The 19,097-nt window shown below is 38.9% G+C and overlaps 1 protein-coding gene across 3 annotated transcripts in view; it reads right to left on the reverse strand.

Annotated features, from left to right (window-relative positions):
* The window catches only part of KCNQ5 (potassium voltage-gated channel subfamily Q member 5), a 263,525-nt gene that overhangs the window by 58,064 nt on the left and 186,364 nt on the right, over positions 1-19,097 (reverse strand). For all 3 annotated transcript variants that reach the window (XM_040697580.2, XM_025148953.3, XM_015284764.4), the window contains exon 3: positions 10,329-10,455. In XM_040697580.2, the coding sequence (XP_040553514.1) occupies positions 10,329-10,455 (127 nt within the window). The remainder of the gene's footprint in view (positions 1-10,328; positions 10,456-19,097) is intronic.

Raw genomic sequence — 19,097 nt, forward strand, 5'->3', positions numbered from 1 at the left:
GCTGGAGAACCTCTCCTATAAAGAAAGGTTGAAGGAACTGGACTTTTTTAGCTTGGAGAAGAAAGGCTCTGGGGACACCTCACTGTGGCCTTCTAGTACTTGAAGGGAGAGTATAAACAGGAGGAGGAAAGACTGATTACGAGGGTGGACAGTGACAGGACAAGGGGGAATGGTTATAAACTAAGACAGGAGAGGTTTAGGTTGGATATTAGGAGGAATTTTATCACACAGAGGGTGGTGACGCACTGGAACAGGTTGCCCAAGGAGGTTGTGGATGCCCCATCCCTGGAGGCATCCAAGGCCAGGCTGGATGCAGCTCTGGGCAGCCTGCTCTAGTGGTTGGTGACCCTGCACACAGCAGGGGGTTTGAAACTCGATGATCATTGTGGTCCTTTTCAACCCAGCCCATTCTATGATTCTATGACTCTAAATACTGAAATTTAAATTGTAGTTATGGTTACAATTTTTGATTCAGTCTGGATAGGAATAATGACATCAAATGTTCCCACATTACTCCTTTGTAGAGTTAGCAGTTAAGGTTCATAGCACTGCTGAGTACATGCTCTTTCTGTGGACTGAATAAGTCCTCAGCAAACATCTTTATATTATTAACAGCTGGCTCAATAAATCTTAAAAAACCAAGGGCCTCCTGCAAGCTAAGATTAACTTCAATTACCAGCCTTTCATGGATTTATACTTTACTAGCCTTCTCCAATAATTGATCCTAAAGTTATTGATATGCATCTGCCAGAAGGAAGAAAGCACTAATGATTCAGCCTGAGCTTTATTTGGCTTTAAGACAGGCCGACAGAAAGACATTTAAAATCCTATCTTTGGCACTGTTCACCAGCTCAGTTTGTGTCCAACCAAGGACACAAACTACGAGCAACACATGCAGCTCCTTTCCATAAATCCTCACTTGCTCTGCCCAGTAACTGCTTCATGCCAGAGAAATTATGCCCTACAAACACTGGGAAAGCAGCGTTGGCTGGCCACTCTACTACGTGTGCGGCTTTCCCCTGCACGGTAGCAGACCTTCCTGAAAAGGGCTGCTGCTGTGGAGGAAAAAACAGTGAAGACTTCTGGAGGGAAATACAGCAGGATGGATGGTGAGACACGCCTGATAAATAACCATGCTCATTAAGTCAGACTGTGAAAGACGGGCAAAGTTACAAGCAGGAAAAACACAAAATAACTGCAGGCATGGCAAGACGTGCAGTGAGAAAGGACTAAATAATTCAGGAGCAGTTAGTCAGAAGATAAGTATGAGATGGCAGATAAAGGTATGCAAACTAGCAAAAGACAAGAAGGCCTGGTGGATGCCTCCTATTTACCCTTCCTTATAAAAATGAGATCAAAAGACAATTTATATCTGATAAAAAACAACAAAACACGCAATTAACCTGTAAAATTAATTGCCACAGGACGTAAAAGAATAACAAGAAAAAATTAATTGGACTGGATGTTTCACCATGAATTACTGGAATTAAGTTTTCCAAATTCCCATATAAGTGTGTGTTTGTCTGAGCTACAAGTATGAACAACAGGGGATACTGGCAGCAGCTCGCACATAGAAAAATCCCAGTCCAGTCTCCTGCCTCGCCCAGGCCAGCAGGGAGGCAGTGCTCTCTCTGTACACTGGGCTCTCACAGCAAGGCAGGTAGAAATGTACAGGACCCACACTTGCATGTTTCCAGGTTGTATGTGGCAGTGCAGCAGTACAGGAGTGCAGCAGTACAGGAGTGGAAAGGCCAAAAACCACGGGAACAGAAACTGAGGGTGAAAGTAGACAGACAAAAACTAATTGGGAACGGGCAAGGAAAATTAAGAGGTGAAGCTGCTGAAAATGTCAGGGGAGATAGTGTTCTCTGAGGGAGTGGAAAAGTCTGTAAGTGGAAAGAAAGGGATATAGGAATCTGTTCTCCAATTTGCTGAAAGGCTGAAAGGGGAAGCAGGAGGTGCCCAGGATCTAGCTGAGCTATCCAGTGCAGGTGCTGAAGGTAGGAGGATGGCCCCTCTGTGTCACCTGGAAGAGATGAGTTCCTTGTGCTTTCTGAGCCTTCCAGAGGCATGCACCTCTCCCTTCTGACTGATCACAGCTTGCATTCCTAACCTACACAGCTATCCCAGATGGCTGCACAGGCAGCGTGAATACCTCCAGCGACTTCTCTGCTTCCACAAATACAGAATTTACTGCATTTTCCAGCCATTTTATCTCCAGCCACCAAGCTGCCTGCATTGGTGGGTGGGAAGCCCATGAAGGACTGTGGTGCCAGCAAGATACAGTACTAGCTCCAGCTTTCTCAATTTCCCCCAGCTGGCTGGAAGGGGTTGCTGGCTAGCTCAGGACTGTGTCTGATGGTCTTTGCGACCTGCCACTTTGTTTGGAGTATGTACAATCCCTTGGGTACATCTGAAACGAAGCAGTCCCCAATGTGGGCCTCAGGAGCAGGCTGAGGTAGCAGAGGTGGCCTGGGTTATGTGAGCCTTCTATCCCCACAGCTGCTCTCCGGGCTGTCACAGGCCCCAGGACAAGGTGGCATGAGTGAGCCACTGGCCAGAGCTGCCTCTTTCTGTGGTGAGAACAGATGGTTCTGCCAGGCACTAATAAGCACTTGCACCGTTTTGGAGCTAATGTGTTGAATTAACATAGGTCTGGTGGACATGTTCCCTAGATCTCCTGTAGATAGCACTGTCATCTCCCAGTGGAAATGTAAAATCTTCACTTTGGAGAGTTTAAGCAAAATATTAAAGGTAAAAAAAAGTGTAATTTTTAAGAGGAGACTTCATGTTCTAGCATCCTGGTGCTGAGGAGTGGGTAGGGAGAAAATTAACATGTGCAGGACATGCCCAATTTGATTTCTAGAATTATGCAAATATTTCTACATAGCTGTATTAAACTTGGGATATATTAAACTCTGTTACACAATGAAATAATGTTGTTACACTGTAAAACTCTTCCTAATTGCTCTATTTAACACAGCAGCTGTAAAAAGGAGAAATTTAAAACCTGTATTTTTTCCTCCTGTACACAAGTTCTTTTTTTTTTTTTTTTTTTTTTTCAACAGCAATTTGAGGGCAACCATGCAAGGCACAATTGTTAAAGAGATCGTTGTAATTCCCACTGGACTACTGTGCCCATCAGGCTTCCAGTCCCTTAGCAGTGCTGGTGACAACACACAGCTCTCCACAAGGATGTACAAGAATGGAAACACCTGTGAAACCAACATTCTTCAAGCCTTCTAATCACTTACAAACTTACTGCAAGGCAGGATGAAGACATCTGGCAATCGATTTGACTGTTCTGAATGTAACAATGGGCAAAATTTGCATTTATAAGCCCGTATCTACATCCCTCTTTTAGCTCACACACCAATGGCTCACACACTGATGACCTGAACAGAAACAGATCAGTCTTCACAAAAGGCAGCAGTAAAGCCAAAACATTAAGCAGGTAAACAGTGTTAATAATAATAATGCAACACAAACTAAAAACACCAAAGAGGCTGAAAGTCATACAGCAAATGTAAGACAGAAGCATACTGCCCGCTATTGTATGGTGCAGGGTGAATATAAAAGAAACAAAGTGCACACGAAGGTTTGCCACTAATTTCCATATTGCTTTAAAACCATTCTAGAATGATTCCTTTGGTACATGCCAAGCAGATAATCCCCTTTAGACTTCTTCACATTTCATCATCAGTGCTCAGAGTGTGGGGATGGGAGATCACGTGAGAAAGCCTAATTTTTTTTTTCAGCAAACACCTGCAGGAGTAGTTAAATGTGGCTCAAATGTACCAACAGTTGTCTGACGCACCATGCCAAGGGATTAACATTGACATTTATGCTCATATGCTGCTTCAGCACCCCTAAATAAGTATCATGTTGTTAGTACGAGGGCTGCTCTGAAAGTAACGCCTCCTATTTTATTATGTTGGTCCATGGCCTCATAGGCAGATGTTGGTGGTACGGCAGTAGAGGTTGAACCTTCCCACCAATACTCTGTTATATTTTACTGCCACGTGTCAGACGACAGCAGAGGGGCAGACACCCAACATAGTGTCTGACATGGAAGTGTGTACAAACCAAACATGGAATTGAACTCCTCCAGCCATAAAAAATGGCACCCACTGACTTTCACTGAGACTTGCTGAACATTTGTAGAGACCAAACAGTGGATGTGTGCACAGTGAGGCGGTGGGTGGTGTGTTTCAGCAGTGGTGACAGTGATATGAAAGACAAGCCACATTCTAGATGGCCAAACACATTTTTATGAGCATGGCATGCAGGCTCTTGTTCACCACTGGCAAAAATGCATAGCTAGTGGTGGCAACTGTAGAAGAACAGTGTTTGTAGCTGAGAATTTGTTCTATCTAATAGTGTTTTGGTGCTTTTTATAAATAACCGCTGTTGTTTCTATATAAATGAATAGGAGGCATTACTTTTGGAGCATCCTAACATAGAGGATACTTTTGAAATATGGTGATACTGCAAGCTAGTGATTTCACCAAGAAATTGCACATACACTAAGGACAGAGTAATGGGCAGGAGCAGAAGTACAAAATAGCTGATGTCTACTTTAATAGGATGCTATTACGAACCTCTATGGAAATGTTATGAAATGATTCCAATTTCTGCCTGGAGAGCATAATTCACTGTTACAAAAGCAAAACGTTTATAGCCACCAAAGGGGCAATTCTTCTCAAAAAGAAGCCAAGGGAAAGAGCTGACGATCACAGATGGGAGTTGCAAAGAATGTCATGTTATCAAAGCAGCCGATGCGCAGCATGATAGCTTGAAAGATACCAAGAAAAATGAGTATTTCCTTGCATGTCAGTTATGCTCTGACATATTATTCTCTCACTTTGTTAGAAATGTGTTTTTTAGATGCCATGAATGATGGAATTTAAAAACAAATCAGGTACTTGGCTGTTTTTGAGACTCCATATGCTGAGGTAGGCAGATAAGTGGCTTTGGTAGAATCATGCCTGCCTCTTAACATTTCACACCCATGCTTACGTTAACAATTACTTAATTTTTGACTGGAGGAACATTTACACATATCTAAGGTAACCTGAACAATTTGTCTATTGGTATGATAAGAAGTCATCTTAGTAAGGCAGCACATGAATACCTCAAATCAAATAAAGAAAAGTAGTGGAAGTATACTTATAGACTGGGCATCTCTAGTAGCAACTACTCAGTCCCTGAAAAATATTAGCAACATTGAAGACATCAAGCCTAAAACAAGAAAAAGTTAACTGCGTCTTGGTCTGTTAGTTGCTTAGCTCTTCCTTATTGTAATTTTCCAAGTCAGTGGAACCTTATGACTCACAAGAGGCCCTGGAAGTTCTATAATATGCATTTGTAACACACAGTCTTTTATAAGACATAGCATATAATAATAATTCAGAACTCTTATATATGTAGATTTTGCGAGATTCAAATATGAGAGATCATAAATCATTTGAAAGACTCCATAAATAATTTACAGAATCTGAATGAATGTGTACAGACTAGTGTAGTGTGTTAATCATGTTGACCTTAGGAGGCTTTCCCAGTAAAAATGAATGAATTAGGAATCATTGAACATTCTAGTGCAGGTACTAACTTATGTCAGACATATTTGGAATGGACACAACCACCTAATACTTGGGAAAGTATTTTCAATAGCCTCCTAAGGAAGTAATTCTAACATCACCAATACTTTCTTTACAGTAAGAGGTCTCTGGATTTTAACAGGCAAGTTTTATCATAACGTTGTATTTCTTTTGTGATTCTCTGATGTCCTTCATAATCCCATGCTCTAACTCACTTCATCCATTCTGCTGTGGATCTCTTCTAATTTGCGCTTCCAGAATCCCCTTTTTACAAATGCCTGATTGTTCTTTGGACAAGCCAAATCAAAGCTTCTTCCATAGCAGATGAGTACAATTGACACAACCAGGTGACAGAGTAAACCACTGTCTCCCTCTGGACTAATTAAGAGTTACTTACTGATGTTTGGAAAATGTCAATAAGGTTGAGAGATGGTAATTTCCTGCTCCAAATCTGCCTGAACATTTAACTATATCTAGAATTCAGAAACTGGATTATTAGCTGTTCTATATGACTGGAAGAAAGTGTCCTTCTTATTTTGATGATAAAAATATCCAGCTTGAATGTAAAATAGTTTTCCCGAGGAAAGAGGAACTGATATCAATAATTTTGATTTCAGTTGATCAATATTTTTCAATGAAAAGTCATTTAATTAAAAAAAAAAATAATCACTAGTCTTACTGACTTCTTTGACCATGAGACACTTCAGCAGATGCACAGAATATGCTCAGCCCTCATATCAAAATCTCAGTCCCCAGGACTCATGAAAATGGAATGTGCCACTACCCCACAGCTCCTCAGTGGGAAAGAAGAAAATATAAAACAGTTGAGTCAGGTTGCCCAATCCATGCTGGTCACTTCTCAAAATAAAATGATAATAATACTAGCGGTGAAATCAAAACCCATGCCAATTAACAAATATAGGCTGCTCAATTCTTTAACACATACCAGAAAGAAATTTCAGCGTGAACTCAGCAGCAAGGACTGTCAAATATAAGGACATTCCATTAAATATTAGTTTTAAAATATAAAGAGTGACTATTCATTGCATGTAACTATGGCTGCTGAAAGCATCCAAGGAATTCTCAGTTTCCAGTCTAAACACTACTTCTGTCAGCACGTTTTCTGGAATGAAGTGGGCAGGGTGTTCCTGAGATGAGTTCAAGTTGGGTTGGCACAAGATGTCAGGAAAACGCCCCAGGAAATACTTTGCTCCTGCTGGAACTTGGTCTGGTTGGGATTTATAATGAGATGCAATGTGAAATGTGTCTCTTTGGTCAAGCATATACTTAATTACAGACCATCACTGGGTTATTTAAAGTTCAAATTATAGTAGAAAAGGACTGTTTATATTGTTTATCATGAGCAGCACATCTACTATCTGGCTGCATTTAAAAAGTATTATGTATCTAAATACCAAGGCGACATGCACAAAACACATCATGACATAAAGACATTGAATTAAAATAAAGGTTCAATAGATCTTGCAACACACTAGACATGGATTTGTTTATAAAGATCTGACAGAAGTACGATATGATGGCTCGTTACCACTTTAATTAACAAAAAATAGATCCAGTAACATTCAATTGCCACTGCTATCACGTAATGCTCTGAAACGTGGTTTGCCAGCCATGAAGTTAATGATTACAAATAATGAACTTAAGCTTCCTGTTGGGAATTCGCTCATTCTGCATCATCAAGAGAATGTGAACTTGTGACATTTCCACCCTGCTATAGCTTGACAAGAAGTAAAATAGAAGCAGCTGTGGGGAATCTACTAACAGACTATCTGAAATCCATGAAACGTTTCACTAGGCTGGACCATCAGTAATTGTAGTTGTCCTGGAAAAATGTTATATTACTAGAAGTGGGCTAAGTTAAAGTTTCTGAGAAGATTCTGAAATGAGAGTTTCAAAACCCAAATTTAAATTGAGAATGTGGGTAATGCTTAGACTTTGAAAATCCATGCTCAAGTCCTGCCAGCTACATGGACGAACTTAACTTAAGATTTTTTTTTTCCATAACACAGACACACAGCAACAGTGGAAGAGCAACTGAATTGCTACTGAAGACAGAAAAATATTATGTACAACAAGGACCAGCTACCTTCCTCTTAAACAACGTGTAATAGAGGTCATAACAGGTAGAAATTTATGAGAAAAACAGCAATTGCTAAGTAAATACTGCTATAAACTAAAAGGGTTTTCAGAGCCCAGCAAAACAAGGAACGTATTTGGTGCAGTTACTTTACTAAAGTGAATTTTGTGCAGAAGGTTAAAATAGTTGGGAAAAAAAAGTTTGACTGGAAAACCTATTCTCCTCTGCTATGGGATGGTCCTTTCTCAGAGCATTCAGATTGCAAAGTAATGAGATATGCCACACTACTGAACCACAACCAGAGCTGATCTCATATGGACTTCATAATTAGCAAAAACATGAAGGACCATCAGTACCTGACTGCTGCTTGCTACCACACATAGCATGGGACTATTGCTATCTTGGTGTCTTTTGGGCCATTCTCAGACAAAAATATTTAAAGGCTTTTAAAAAAGGACTATAGAAAGTATTAACTGATCAGCTGATAACGTCAGATGTATGAGTGAGATATTTCAAGGGAACTGGTCACTGAAGGGCAAGACAGAGGGGAAAGTTGATAGCAAGAACACAAAGAGAAGTCTGGGAAACTCTCCAGAACAAATCTACTCATTAACTCCTCCCCCACCAAATATGAAGTGAAGTAATATTAAGCCTGAACTACCCTTACAACCTCTCTCGGTATCAGGGTCCAGAAAGGAAAACCTAAATAATAAAACATATAAATGAACATTTACTTCCACGAGTTCATAAATGATGTACATAAGGATATTTAAAAATAATAACCCCATTCTTTCTTCTGAAAACAGAATTGTAAGAGATCATAGGTTTATTCATCCCTTTTTCCTACCAAATAAAAATGGATAGATCTGCTTAGATCTAAATGAGCTAAGTATTAGTCTTAACATAGCCACAGTTAATGCTCAGTCCCTTAAAATTTCCATTTCTCCACTAAGAGTTTCATTGCATGTTCATGTTGTGTGTTTTTCTAAGTGAATTAATGTGAAATATGGTAAAGGTGTGGTATTGTAAGTTGGTAGTAGAGGTTGAAAATAGAAAGGAACATGCTGATATAATAATGTTTCGTTATCTTCATCCTTTGCTTTTTCTCCATGATCTTCTCTCTATCACTAATTTTCTTTCTCCCACTACATTAACAGCCTGGTTCTACTCTGGTTCTGTTGGCTTTTTTCCATAAAAATTGTTTTTCCCTTGCTTCTCAAATTCTCATTCGGTCCTTAGTGGTTCTCCAGCTACTTTCTGCACTTTTCACATCCACCAGTTATTCACTGCTCAACCCATCTTTCCAGTGTACCTGCACTGAAGAAGGTCCCACCATAACTTTCAACCAAATCAGCATCTCCTCTCTCTTCTTTTGATATTTAAATGATACAGTATGCAATTATTACTAACTAGGCTTTCAGTATTTTCTTAAGTAGCTCTCATTCCTGATATTTTTGAAATTTTTTTTTTTTTCTAAATAATGATATTTTTTCCCTCTACTTTGAACCAAACACTATAAAAAACTGAGCTTTGCTGCTTTATCTGGCTCCAGAAATCGTCTTCAAAGCTATGAAGCCCATGGTGGCTTCAGGTGGCCTCTGTAGGAGGACTGCTCTTCCAGCACATTCTGACCTCTGGTTCAAGAAAACACCCCCATTCTCATCTCTCTCTAATATAAAGAGTAACTTGCTCTCTATACAATTTCTAAAGCTGCTGCCTTCATGAAGAAAGACATTTGTCCCTGGGGCAAGTGTGTGAGATCTGGCACCTAATGAACCTGGGTAAGATATTGACACATCTTCTTACTGCCTGAACAGAACAAAGTAGACAAATTAAAGGTTGCAGAGTGGAAAGATGTTTAGAGACAAGTTGGGAAGCTCAGATCCTGAAGTTCCACAGATGTACCGGGAAACGCATGTCCTCCATACAGTTAGAAAAACAATAAATTGTCAGATTAATTTGGTTATCCATTCGTGATTTCTGTTTTTATTGGGAAACTCATTTCATGCAGATTATCTTTAAAAATAAGGATTTCACTGGTTTTTGGTCTATTTATCACTTACAGAAAGAATTTCTAGAGCAAAAGGGGAGAAAGAGACTCTTGGAACACCTGCAGGCATTATACCCTACGCAGAGAGTAGCAATGGAGGAATTGGCAATGTTGTCAGAAGACAGATTGATATCTGTTTCTTGGTAGGCTTTCAAATTTAACTAAAATGTACGCATTTGTAATTACAGAAATGGAAATAAACAGGACAGATAACATACATGTGTATGTGCATAGTCTGTATTCATGTATATAAAAGATGTCTAAAGATTTGTGGCCATTAAACGCACACAACTCCCCCAATTTTCAGTGAGATCAGCTCTCAGCCTTTCATTATCCCTGTACACAGGCCAGGTGTATGACATGCAGAAGAAAATGTCTTCTGGAGAACATAAGAAACACACGCTGACTGGTACTTAGGGACCTTCTATCTAGAGATGTTTTGGGTAGATGATGCGCAGCTATTTTGGATTTACATCTGGTGACTGCAAACTACCTGATTCCATTGGTTTTCATTTAGAAGCAAAACAGAAGGGAGGGCTTTTATGTTTATGTTAAAACAAACTAGAGCTGAGACACTCACCTATTACACAGAACGGTTTCCTTGCAAAGCGCAGCCTTCCTTGCCATCCTCGGTATCGACAACAGCATCCAGCAGACCAGATACGAATAATAAATTCCAAACCAAAGACAACAATCATGACAAATTCCTAGAAAAGACAAATAAGAAAGATGTCTGTAACAGCCAACATGGAAGCATTAAGAAACACTGTATGTGTCTAGTAATCCACCTTTATCACCAGAAGATCCAAAAGGCAATCTTGGGATCCTACTCCTCATCGTGGTTGCTGGAAACACAGCCCCCAAAGTTTCCTGGGGAAGCATACAAGTCAAACTTGCTAAAATCAGCTACTAAGTATGAAACACAGAAGGGTTACATCCTACACATGCAATATCAACTCAAAATTCTCCAGAGAATTTTGGATACCGAGGATCAAACCACAGGTGGTTCACATAGCTAGTGAGATATTATGCACACCCATAAAATTCGTTCTTATTTTGAAGGCTGAAAGTTTTGGTAAATATTTCTTCAGTGTACTCCACAATAACAGTAGATAGGTGAACTGACTGAGGTGATGAAGAAGCAGTTAGGGAATCCATTTATTCCCAGGAGTAAGCTAACACATGCAACTGTAATTATATACAGTGGGTATGTAACTGTTTGTAAGGTAGCATATAAATATTCACAACAGGCATAATTTTCCCTGGACAAGTTTTGGGAAACATCCAGAATATTTCCCTCTTTGCCTAGATTGCATTTCTTTCGCATTGGAATCTTCTTCAAGACTGTTCATCTCAATAGAAGCAACACGTTAATGGAAAAAATAAATCAGTACAACACTGAGATTAACAGAATTTTAACAATAAAGATTGGAGGATAATTCAGCTCTATACCTTAAGGAAATCTGAATCTCAATAATATGCAGTGATATAATATCTATGTACTGGTTCAGCATTATTAATTCTAATACTATTCTGGAATGCCATAATAAAGTTACAGGTTTTAAAAAGATAAAATTTGTGTGCCAACCAAAAGGAGAAAAATACTTGAAGAAGGAGGTTCTCAAGCAGTTTGTCAAGAAGGGGATGAAAGCTGTTTTTTTATTAGGCATCTGAATGCATTTCTACATTCAGGAGAAAGCTGTCCCTTCAGCCAATTAATTTGTTATTCCTTCAGGATGAGGACTACTGTGGAAGCAATGAAAAAACAATGCAAATAAATTAAAAAGAGGGATGTTTGCAAGGGTAGGGATGATCCAATATTATCTTTTCCTCAATAAAGTGTTTGGATGTTTTTAGATTGTGAGATCCTAAAATTCTGGAAGCCAATAAGGCTGCAGAGATCACATATATCAAGTCAGGCATTAATTTACCTGAACTAACGACAATATTAATATTTTGTCATATACAAACTTATGATTAATGGCGGTACATTGAAATATTCTAAATTTAATTTGCTTTTGCTTCTCAATATCATAGAACAATTTGAAAACATAGTATTCCATCTTAAAATGGCAGCTTGTACAGCTGCATTGCACTGGAAGATTTTTTAGGCCCTCATTAGCGTCTTCATTTCCAATTCTGTGAATTCCATACTGAATTCATAGATCACAAAAGCAAAATGAGATCCCTTTGCTAAAATGCAGCTAAAGAAAGCATTAACTTTTTGGGAAGAAAAGAACACAGGGAAAAATGAGTGTGACTGTTTAAGATCTTCTTTTTATTCCTCTTTAGCAACTTCAACTTAATTCCAATGACTGGACTGTTGCACAACTTCAGAAAAGATTATGTGCAAAGCTGAGAAAGTTCCCCATACAGTAACTGTATTTCATACCAGCTGCCTACCGTGTGGTGCATCACCTTGTATGAAAATCTGCGTAGGCCAAGAAGAAAAAGGACATGAAGACAAATTGAAAAAAGAAAAAAAAGAAAAAGAAAAAAAGGAAGAACATGCATTTTAGTTGTTTAACTACCACTTCTACAGTGTGAATTGTTGGATCTGCTTTAAACATTGTTAGATTATGTCTCTGAATTTACAGGGGTTGATAGCATGCATCCAGGCCATTTGAAGTCTGATTCTCTGCGAAGTTACCAATTTGGGGTAGGGGTAACAGATACTGAAAGAGAAGAAGCAGCATTCTTTCTTTCCAATAAAATCTCTTCCTTGTTAAAATCACATCCTGTTTCACTTCACTGTTGTTTCTGGTTTTCCTAGAAAACTTACTGTGCGCACAGATGTGTAAGAAACCCCAACTTAAGTAAGCTCCCTGAGATGTCACAGGCACCTTTCAGCCTGTGCGGGCAGCACTGTGTGTGGGAGCTGATCCACGCAGGCAGGAGTGAGTCCTCCATCACATCACAAACCCCAAGATCCCTGCTAGGCCTCCCCAGTGCAGAGCTGGCATGAATGGAGAGTGCTTAACGATGCACAAAGGACTATTCTATAGCTTCATTTTGGTTAAATTAGTATCATAGAACTGCCGATAGAAGTTGAAAAGTGTTAATTTTTTTGGTAGTTTAACATTCTGCTTCCTATTAGTGCTATGCAGTTAAGCATTTGTCATCTTTACTACCACTAGCAATTACTATTTGCTATAACACTCAGTTATGCAAAGATGAGCACAGCCAATGTATGCTGAAAGCATGTTTGAGAGTCTTCTTTTACTGCACGGTCTCCCCTCGGAGGCAGAAATTCCATTTTTCTCTCTCCCACACGTATATATACACATATACATCTCCCACAAAATGAAAATTCATGACAATACATCAGTTCTGAGGAAGAAAAAAAGCAAAAAGCTATTTTCTCTCCTTTTTTTTTTTTTTTAGCAGAAAAAAAGGTATGAGATTTTTCTCGGAAAACAGTGTGGAAGAGGCATCTTTGTTCACTCCATGGGAAAAATGGTTACAATTTCTAGCAGCATTATAAACTTATGCACAGTGATACACTCCCGAAATTAAACTTTCTGTTAGTTAAGGAAATTTTGTAAACAGCAGCTGTAGTTACAGTAAGAGCTCAAGTATATTAAAACGTGGCTCTGTGCACTGGAATGCTGATTTAAAAATTCCTGCATAAGGCTTTCTTACACATACCAAATTTCTGGAGGTTTTAAAGTACAGTATAAGGGTGAATAACAGAAAAGTCATTGAGTAAGGTGGAGATGGGATTTTGCACTTATTTTTGCACATTCGGAAATAGTAATATTTCAAAATGATCTTTATATCCTGGCCACCCCTACTTCCTCAAAGAACAACCGAATTTAAAAGGAAAACATCATCATGGATGCAGGAAAAAGATTTTCCAGAAAATGTGAACACATTCAGACAGAAACTCTTCACAGTACTTTATGGGTCAGTTTTGTACTGGTGTTTTGGACTGGTTCAGGTTGATACCAGAAAGAGTCCCATGCAACTGAGAAACAAGTAATGTTTCAGTAATCAGTGCACTCACTCACAATGTAAAGATAAATCTCTGTCAAGGTTAACTCAGGCCAGGGAATAACATTAGTTTTTCCTATAGCAGCTGTACTGTCATGAGTTTTTTGGTTTGTGATGGATAAAAATGGTAAGTATGCATTCCAAAAAAGACCATTTTTAAAGAAAAAACAAAAAACAAAAAACCCAATAATTTGGAATGGCTTCTAATCATAAATCTAGACTTTTAAGTAACTTGTTTTTAGTTTCTTAGCAATTGAAACATAAAATCAGAGTGTAATTGAAAAGGCACGCGATGGCATAAATCATTAGAACTCATACGACTCTTAGGCTTGCTCTAGAAATGACACACTTGAAGTATCTTTCTCCTGCGTATAATATGATGGAACATTGTTAATTTTGGTTTACTTAAGAGATATATAATAACAACTTTTACATCAGAATGGGAAAAATCTTCCATGGGTGATAAATCTGGCTTCATTCCAAGGTTAGCGTGGCTGAACTTGAACTGATGTGCACATTAACAGCCTAACTCTCCTCCCTCCAGGGGATCCAGCAAAGATCCCCTAGTCTTTACTGTTTCTTCCTTGTCCAATCTATTGTCATCCTTTCCAGTCCAAGATGCATTTGTCCTTGCTCCACAGTGATCTCAGCTGTAACTTTCCCGGCTGATTTACACTCACAGCTAGCCTCCCTCTGTAAACAGCATGGTGGATCCACTGGTACTTCAGAAAGTGGAAAGTCCTTCTTCCTTCTCAGATCACTATTCATCAGATTGATCTCATTCAGAATTGTTTCCAAACACACAGCTTCTCTTGTCATGGGGAGCTATGCATATGCAAGAAGCGAGGCTGAAACACTTGAGCTTAAAATATTCAGTTGTTTTTGACATAAGGAATGGAAATGCCAGTGTATTCCTGAGGTTTTTTTTACATCTGCATGTGCCTTGGTTGCTCCGTCACTGGAACAATGACAGTTATGGAAGGAAAATAGGTCATCCAGAGCAAGGTTTCTATTAGCAAAAGGTCCTTCAGGACCTTCGTGCAAGGCAGCTACAGTGTGTGCTTTTGATTCTCTTATATTTTGCCCATCTAATTAGAGTACCAAAGACCATTTGTTGGAAATGTCTACATTAGTATCCTTCTCAGGTTGTTTTCAATGATAAGTATTTTCCTCAGTGTAACATTAAAACAGAAAAAAAATAAAAATAAAAATCATAGCTTTCTTGTTCATTAACATAGCTGTTTATTAAAACTTGAAATAATTTGATGCACTCCTGCTGCTGAAATCAGGTGCCTGGGCTGCAGACCATCATTTCATGCAATTAGAGCCATTTTCATGATGAGAAAATGACCAAAATTGAGCACTCTGAGGAGTTCTTATAGGAGGATCCTGGTTATTTCGAAATATATAAATAAGCCAGTTTTGGATATAAGGAATCCATGCACAAGACAATAGCTCTGCTGTTATTTTAATTATACTTGTATGGAAATTGGGATACTATGTATTCCAAAGACTGCTGAAATAGGACAATGGAGATGCAGACTGCCTGCCTTGAGGTCACCAGAGAACAGGGTCTATAAGTGACATTATCAGGAGCCTAGGACACGTACTTGAACATATTAAATTAATCCCCCGAAATAAGCTTTAATCAGGCTACAAGTGCTTCCATACTGAAGTCAATATCTCTGTAGTGTAGCTGCACTGCAGATACTCATCTGGTGTAATTCAGCAGCTTCTCAATCAACACAACAGGAAGGACAGGAGGAATGAAGTTGTCTGATAGCGGCTAAGGAGCTGCTGTTCCCACTTCCCTAAAAACACATCAACAGGGACATCAGGTACCTCCAAATCAGCGGGAACAGAGGAAGAATAAACATTTTCTCATCCTTTCATTTGTTGATGACTGTTTTAAGAATGTCACCAGCTGCTGAAATTTCTTTATGGTGACACGGGATGAATACTTGATACTATTCAAATAGCAATGCCTTAGTATTCATACTCGAAAAAGATGAGAATGTTTTCTCAACCAATTAAAGAAAGAACACCTCAGCTTCTGCACCCTCCTCTGAAGCAAAAAAAACCCTTCAACTGATTCAAAGTACTGAGCCCCAGAGTTGGGCTCTCGTCATTAACAGCCACTGTTGAGAAGTGATGCTAGTGCAGTGCTGCTCCATTTCAGAGAAACCTGAGAAAGTTTTGAACTGTAAACAGCTGTGCTGCAGGAGCTGTTGTAGGACTCAGGATGCTCTTGTTATACTGGCCACTTTCCAGATTAAAATCAGCAGATAAGAATACGTGCATATGTTACTGTTCAAAATAGTGGTGTAATTTGAACCAGATCATTGGAACTAGAAGATCCTTAAGGTCTCTTTCAACATAAACCGTTCTATTAATGTATTATTATTACAATTCTTAATTCAGCATTAGAAGGGAAGATCTTTGAACTGATCAGCTAACAAGTGTATCTACACACACGTAGATATGCTTCACTAACAAATGTTTTAATTCTCTCCAACTGCAGTTTAGCAGTGGAAGAGGCAGCCATAAATCTGAAAACATAACCCAGAGCAGACCCTATTAGTGGCATATAAATCACAGCCAGAGACTGCAGCGCAGCTCCCAGCAATACCCAGTAAGTATGAAATTAAATGTATGCACTTTTTTTCCCCGTCTTTTATCAGTTTTATAATGAATGTGATACTTTTACAACACTGGTTTTCCAAATTATGATTAAGATTTCCCATGCTGATTATATGTTAATGGAACATTATTAAGAAATCAATCCTGTGCCTTCTAATTTAATATGCAGTCACAAGTCTATTGATATAATATTAAAATCCCAGTGTATGCTTAGTTTTAATTAGCTGTACATTATGTAGGACTTCTGCTATCCAATTCCCTCTTAGCTTTTTGTTTATTACCTGAAATGGCATCTATCAGTCATGTTTCCTTATTCAGCCACAACAGAAAAAAAAAGCCCAGAATTTTTGTGTCAAGTAAAAACAGCTTTAACTCAGACAGAAAAAACACACACTGGAATAAAGGAGCTGCCATTTGATTACTTATAGACTGTTTACCATAGCAGACCAAATTTCTAGCACTGAAACTGTGCTAACCTTCCTCCACATCCATGGGGCAAGGACAGAAACCCCAGGACAGCTGGGGATGCCACAGAAACAAATGCCCTTGAAGCACCAAGATCCACTACTAAAAGAACTTCCCTCCACACAGCATCTGCAGGTTACCATGCTTACCATCTAAGCGCATGCATCAGCAAACTTATCCCAAAGCTCTTTTTGGCTTTTGGTGGATGTATTTTCTTCCAGAAAGACCTTGGCAACTGCTGAAAACCCTTTTTCAAATAGGGAAAACTGCAACAGCAAATGTTGATTTCACTGTCCATTCTGCTCTATCCCAGACACGACATCATCCTTAAATATCGTGCTTTCTTTCCCGTGCCTCAGATTTACTCTCCCTGTTTTGCCCCAGGTCATTTGTTTATGCCAGGTGCAACTACACTTCTGAGATAATTCCTGAATGGAGGCAACATCAATAAAACTCAAACTATAGAAATATCCTCTACTTTCCCATCATCTTTGTATCCTACCTTGCGCTTGTTCACATTTTCTTCCTCTGTAGCAAAAGATCAGCAGTGAATGGTCTCATTTTAATTATAAAATGATCCGCATGGTCAAAACAATGAAGTGCTGTACAGCTGTACCCAGGCCTTTGCAACTCCTCTGTGATTTCTTCATGCATTTTTTTCTGCTGCTGTCATGTTTCTGATGTCACAAGCTACAGGCAGACGTTCAAGCACATCTCTGTAGCAACACTGATCCCAGATCTTCCTTTTGAAATGTTTGTGAAGAATTTGATATCTTTTGCTCTGCCCAAAAGAAGTGTAGAAAGGTGCCAGACCATTCACAGACTTCAGATCCTTTTATGCTCTGGCATCCATGCTAATTTTGTATTGATGCAAAGGGCTTAGGCTAGTTGTTACGGCTGAACACATGTATGAGAATTAACTGGCAACATTTGGCATTCTGAAAAGTGGAGGGGAATGGGATATTTCTTCTTTTATTCTTTGGTCCTAGCATGTTTGGACTTGATAAAAACTAGAGATTCAGCAAATGATATTTGCTGCATTCATATTTATTTATTCTTGAAGTTTCCCTTAGCTCATCAACAGAGCTTCCGTAGGAGCATATCAATGTATGCTTTGATTACTGGGAGACCTCTGGGCATCTGAGATGATGTAGTTGGAAATGTTTCCAGTACCAAATATACTCAGAAAGTAATTTAAAGAAAGTGTTATCTGAAAACTGGTAAATTTTGGCAAATTGGACTGGGAAGGTACTTCACTCAAGCTCTCAAAATGCTGCTTCTGCCTCAGGTTTACTGAAGTTATTCACATCTGCCATGTCAGCATTTCTATTTCTTGCGTAAGTCATCATTTACGACATTTTTATTCAGTTCCCTAGACTCAGTGAAAAAGTTGACTTGCTCCCCTCTTTCCACTCCAATAATTAAGCTTTTAAATCCCGTATATCACGTTTTGCATTTTACAACTGCCATTTGTGGAGTGTTTTTCAGCTTTTCCTACTCTCTGTTTTTCAAAGTTTATGGAATTTTGGTCTTCTGGAAAAAGAGAAGAGCAAAATCCTTCCACATCCTCTCAAAAACATATACATATATCTTTGTGAGACATACATTTCCTGTGATCGTATCTACATTTGGTGTAATCAGCCAATTCCTGTCAGGTTCAGATCTGATACCAAAATTATTATCCTGTCCATGACATACATCCTTTCCTTAGGCATTCCATGAAAGCCTCTAAATTCAAAGCAATCAGTGCTTATTTTGCTAATTCATCACTGAAACTCACCCCCAGTTCAGAGTCCTCAGGATCGGACTTAGATCCAGTATGTCTCTTTGTATTTGCCACTATCTACACTTAAGAATTTTTAATGCTCCTGTTATGTGTATGTCTGCATCTGATCCTTGGAGAATTTTTTTTTTTTCCTTAAGCAGTGTTTCTGATCCTGTACTTCGATTTTCCTCTAGAGATATATTTTGCATTTCAATTTAGCAAGTTGATATTTCCCTACCAAGGGCCAGGTCCAAATTTTTGAATTCAAAGTTTGAATATCAAACACTGATATCAATCCATTTTTACTGTTACAGTCTGCGCTACCTGCTTTTGGCCTGTTTTAACAAGATAGTTCTCGCTATTCATATAACAAGTTTGGATCCTTATCAAACTCTAATTCAATACCGTAGCATAGAGCATAAACTACGGCAAATCTGCATCTATGCAAAACACTACACTTGTGACTTAGAAGTAGTTTGTCATACT

Source organism: Gallus gallus, chromosome 3, assembly GCF_016699485.2.
Source record: "Gallus gallus isolate bGalGal1 chromosome 3, bGalGal1.mat.broiler.GRCg7b, whole genome shotgun sequence".
NCBI classification, from domain to species: Eukaryota; Metazoa; Chordata; class Aves; order Galliformes; family Phasianidae; genus Gallus; species Gallus gallus.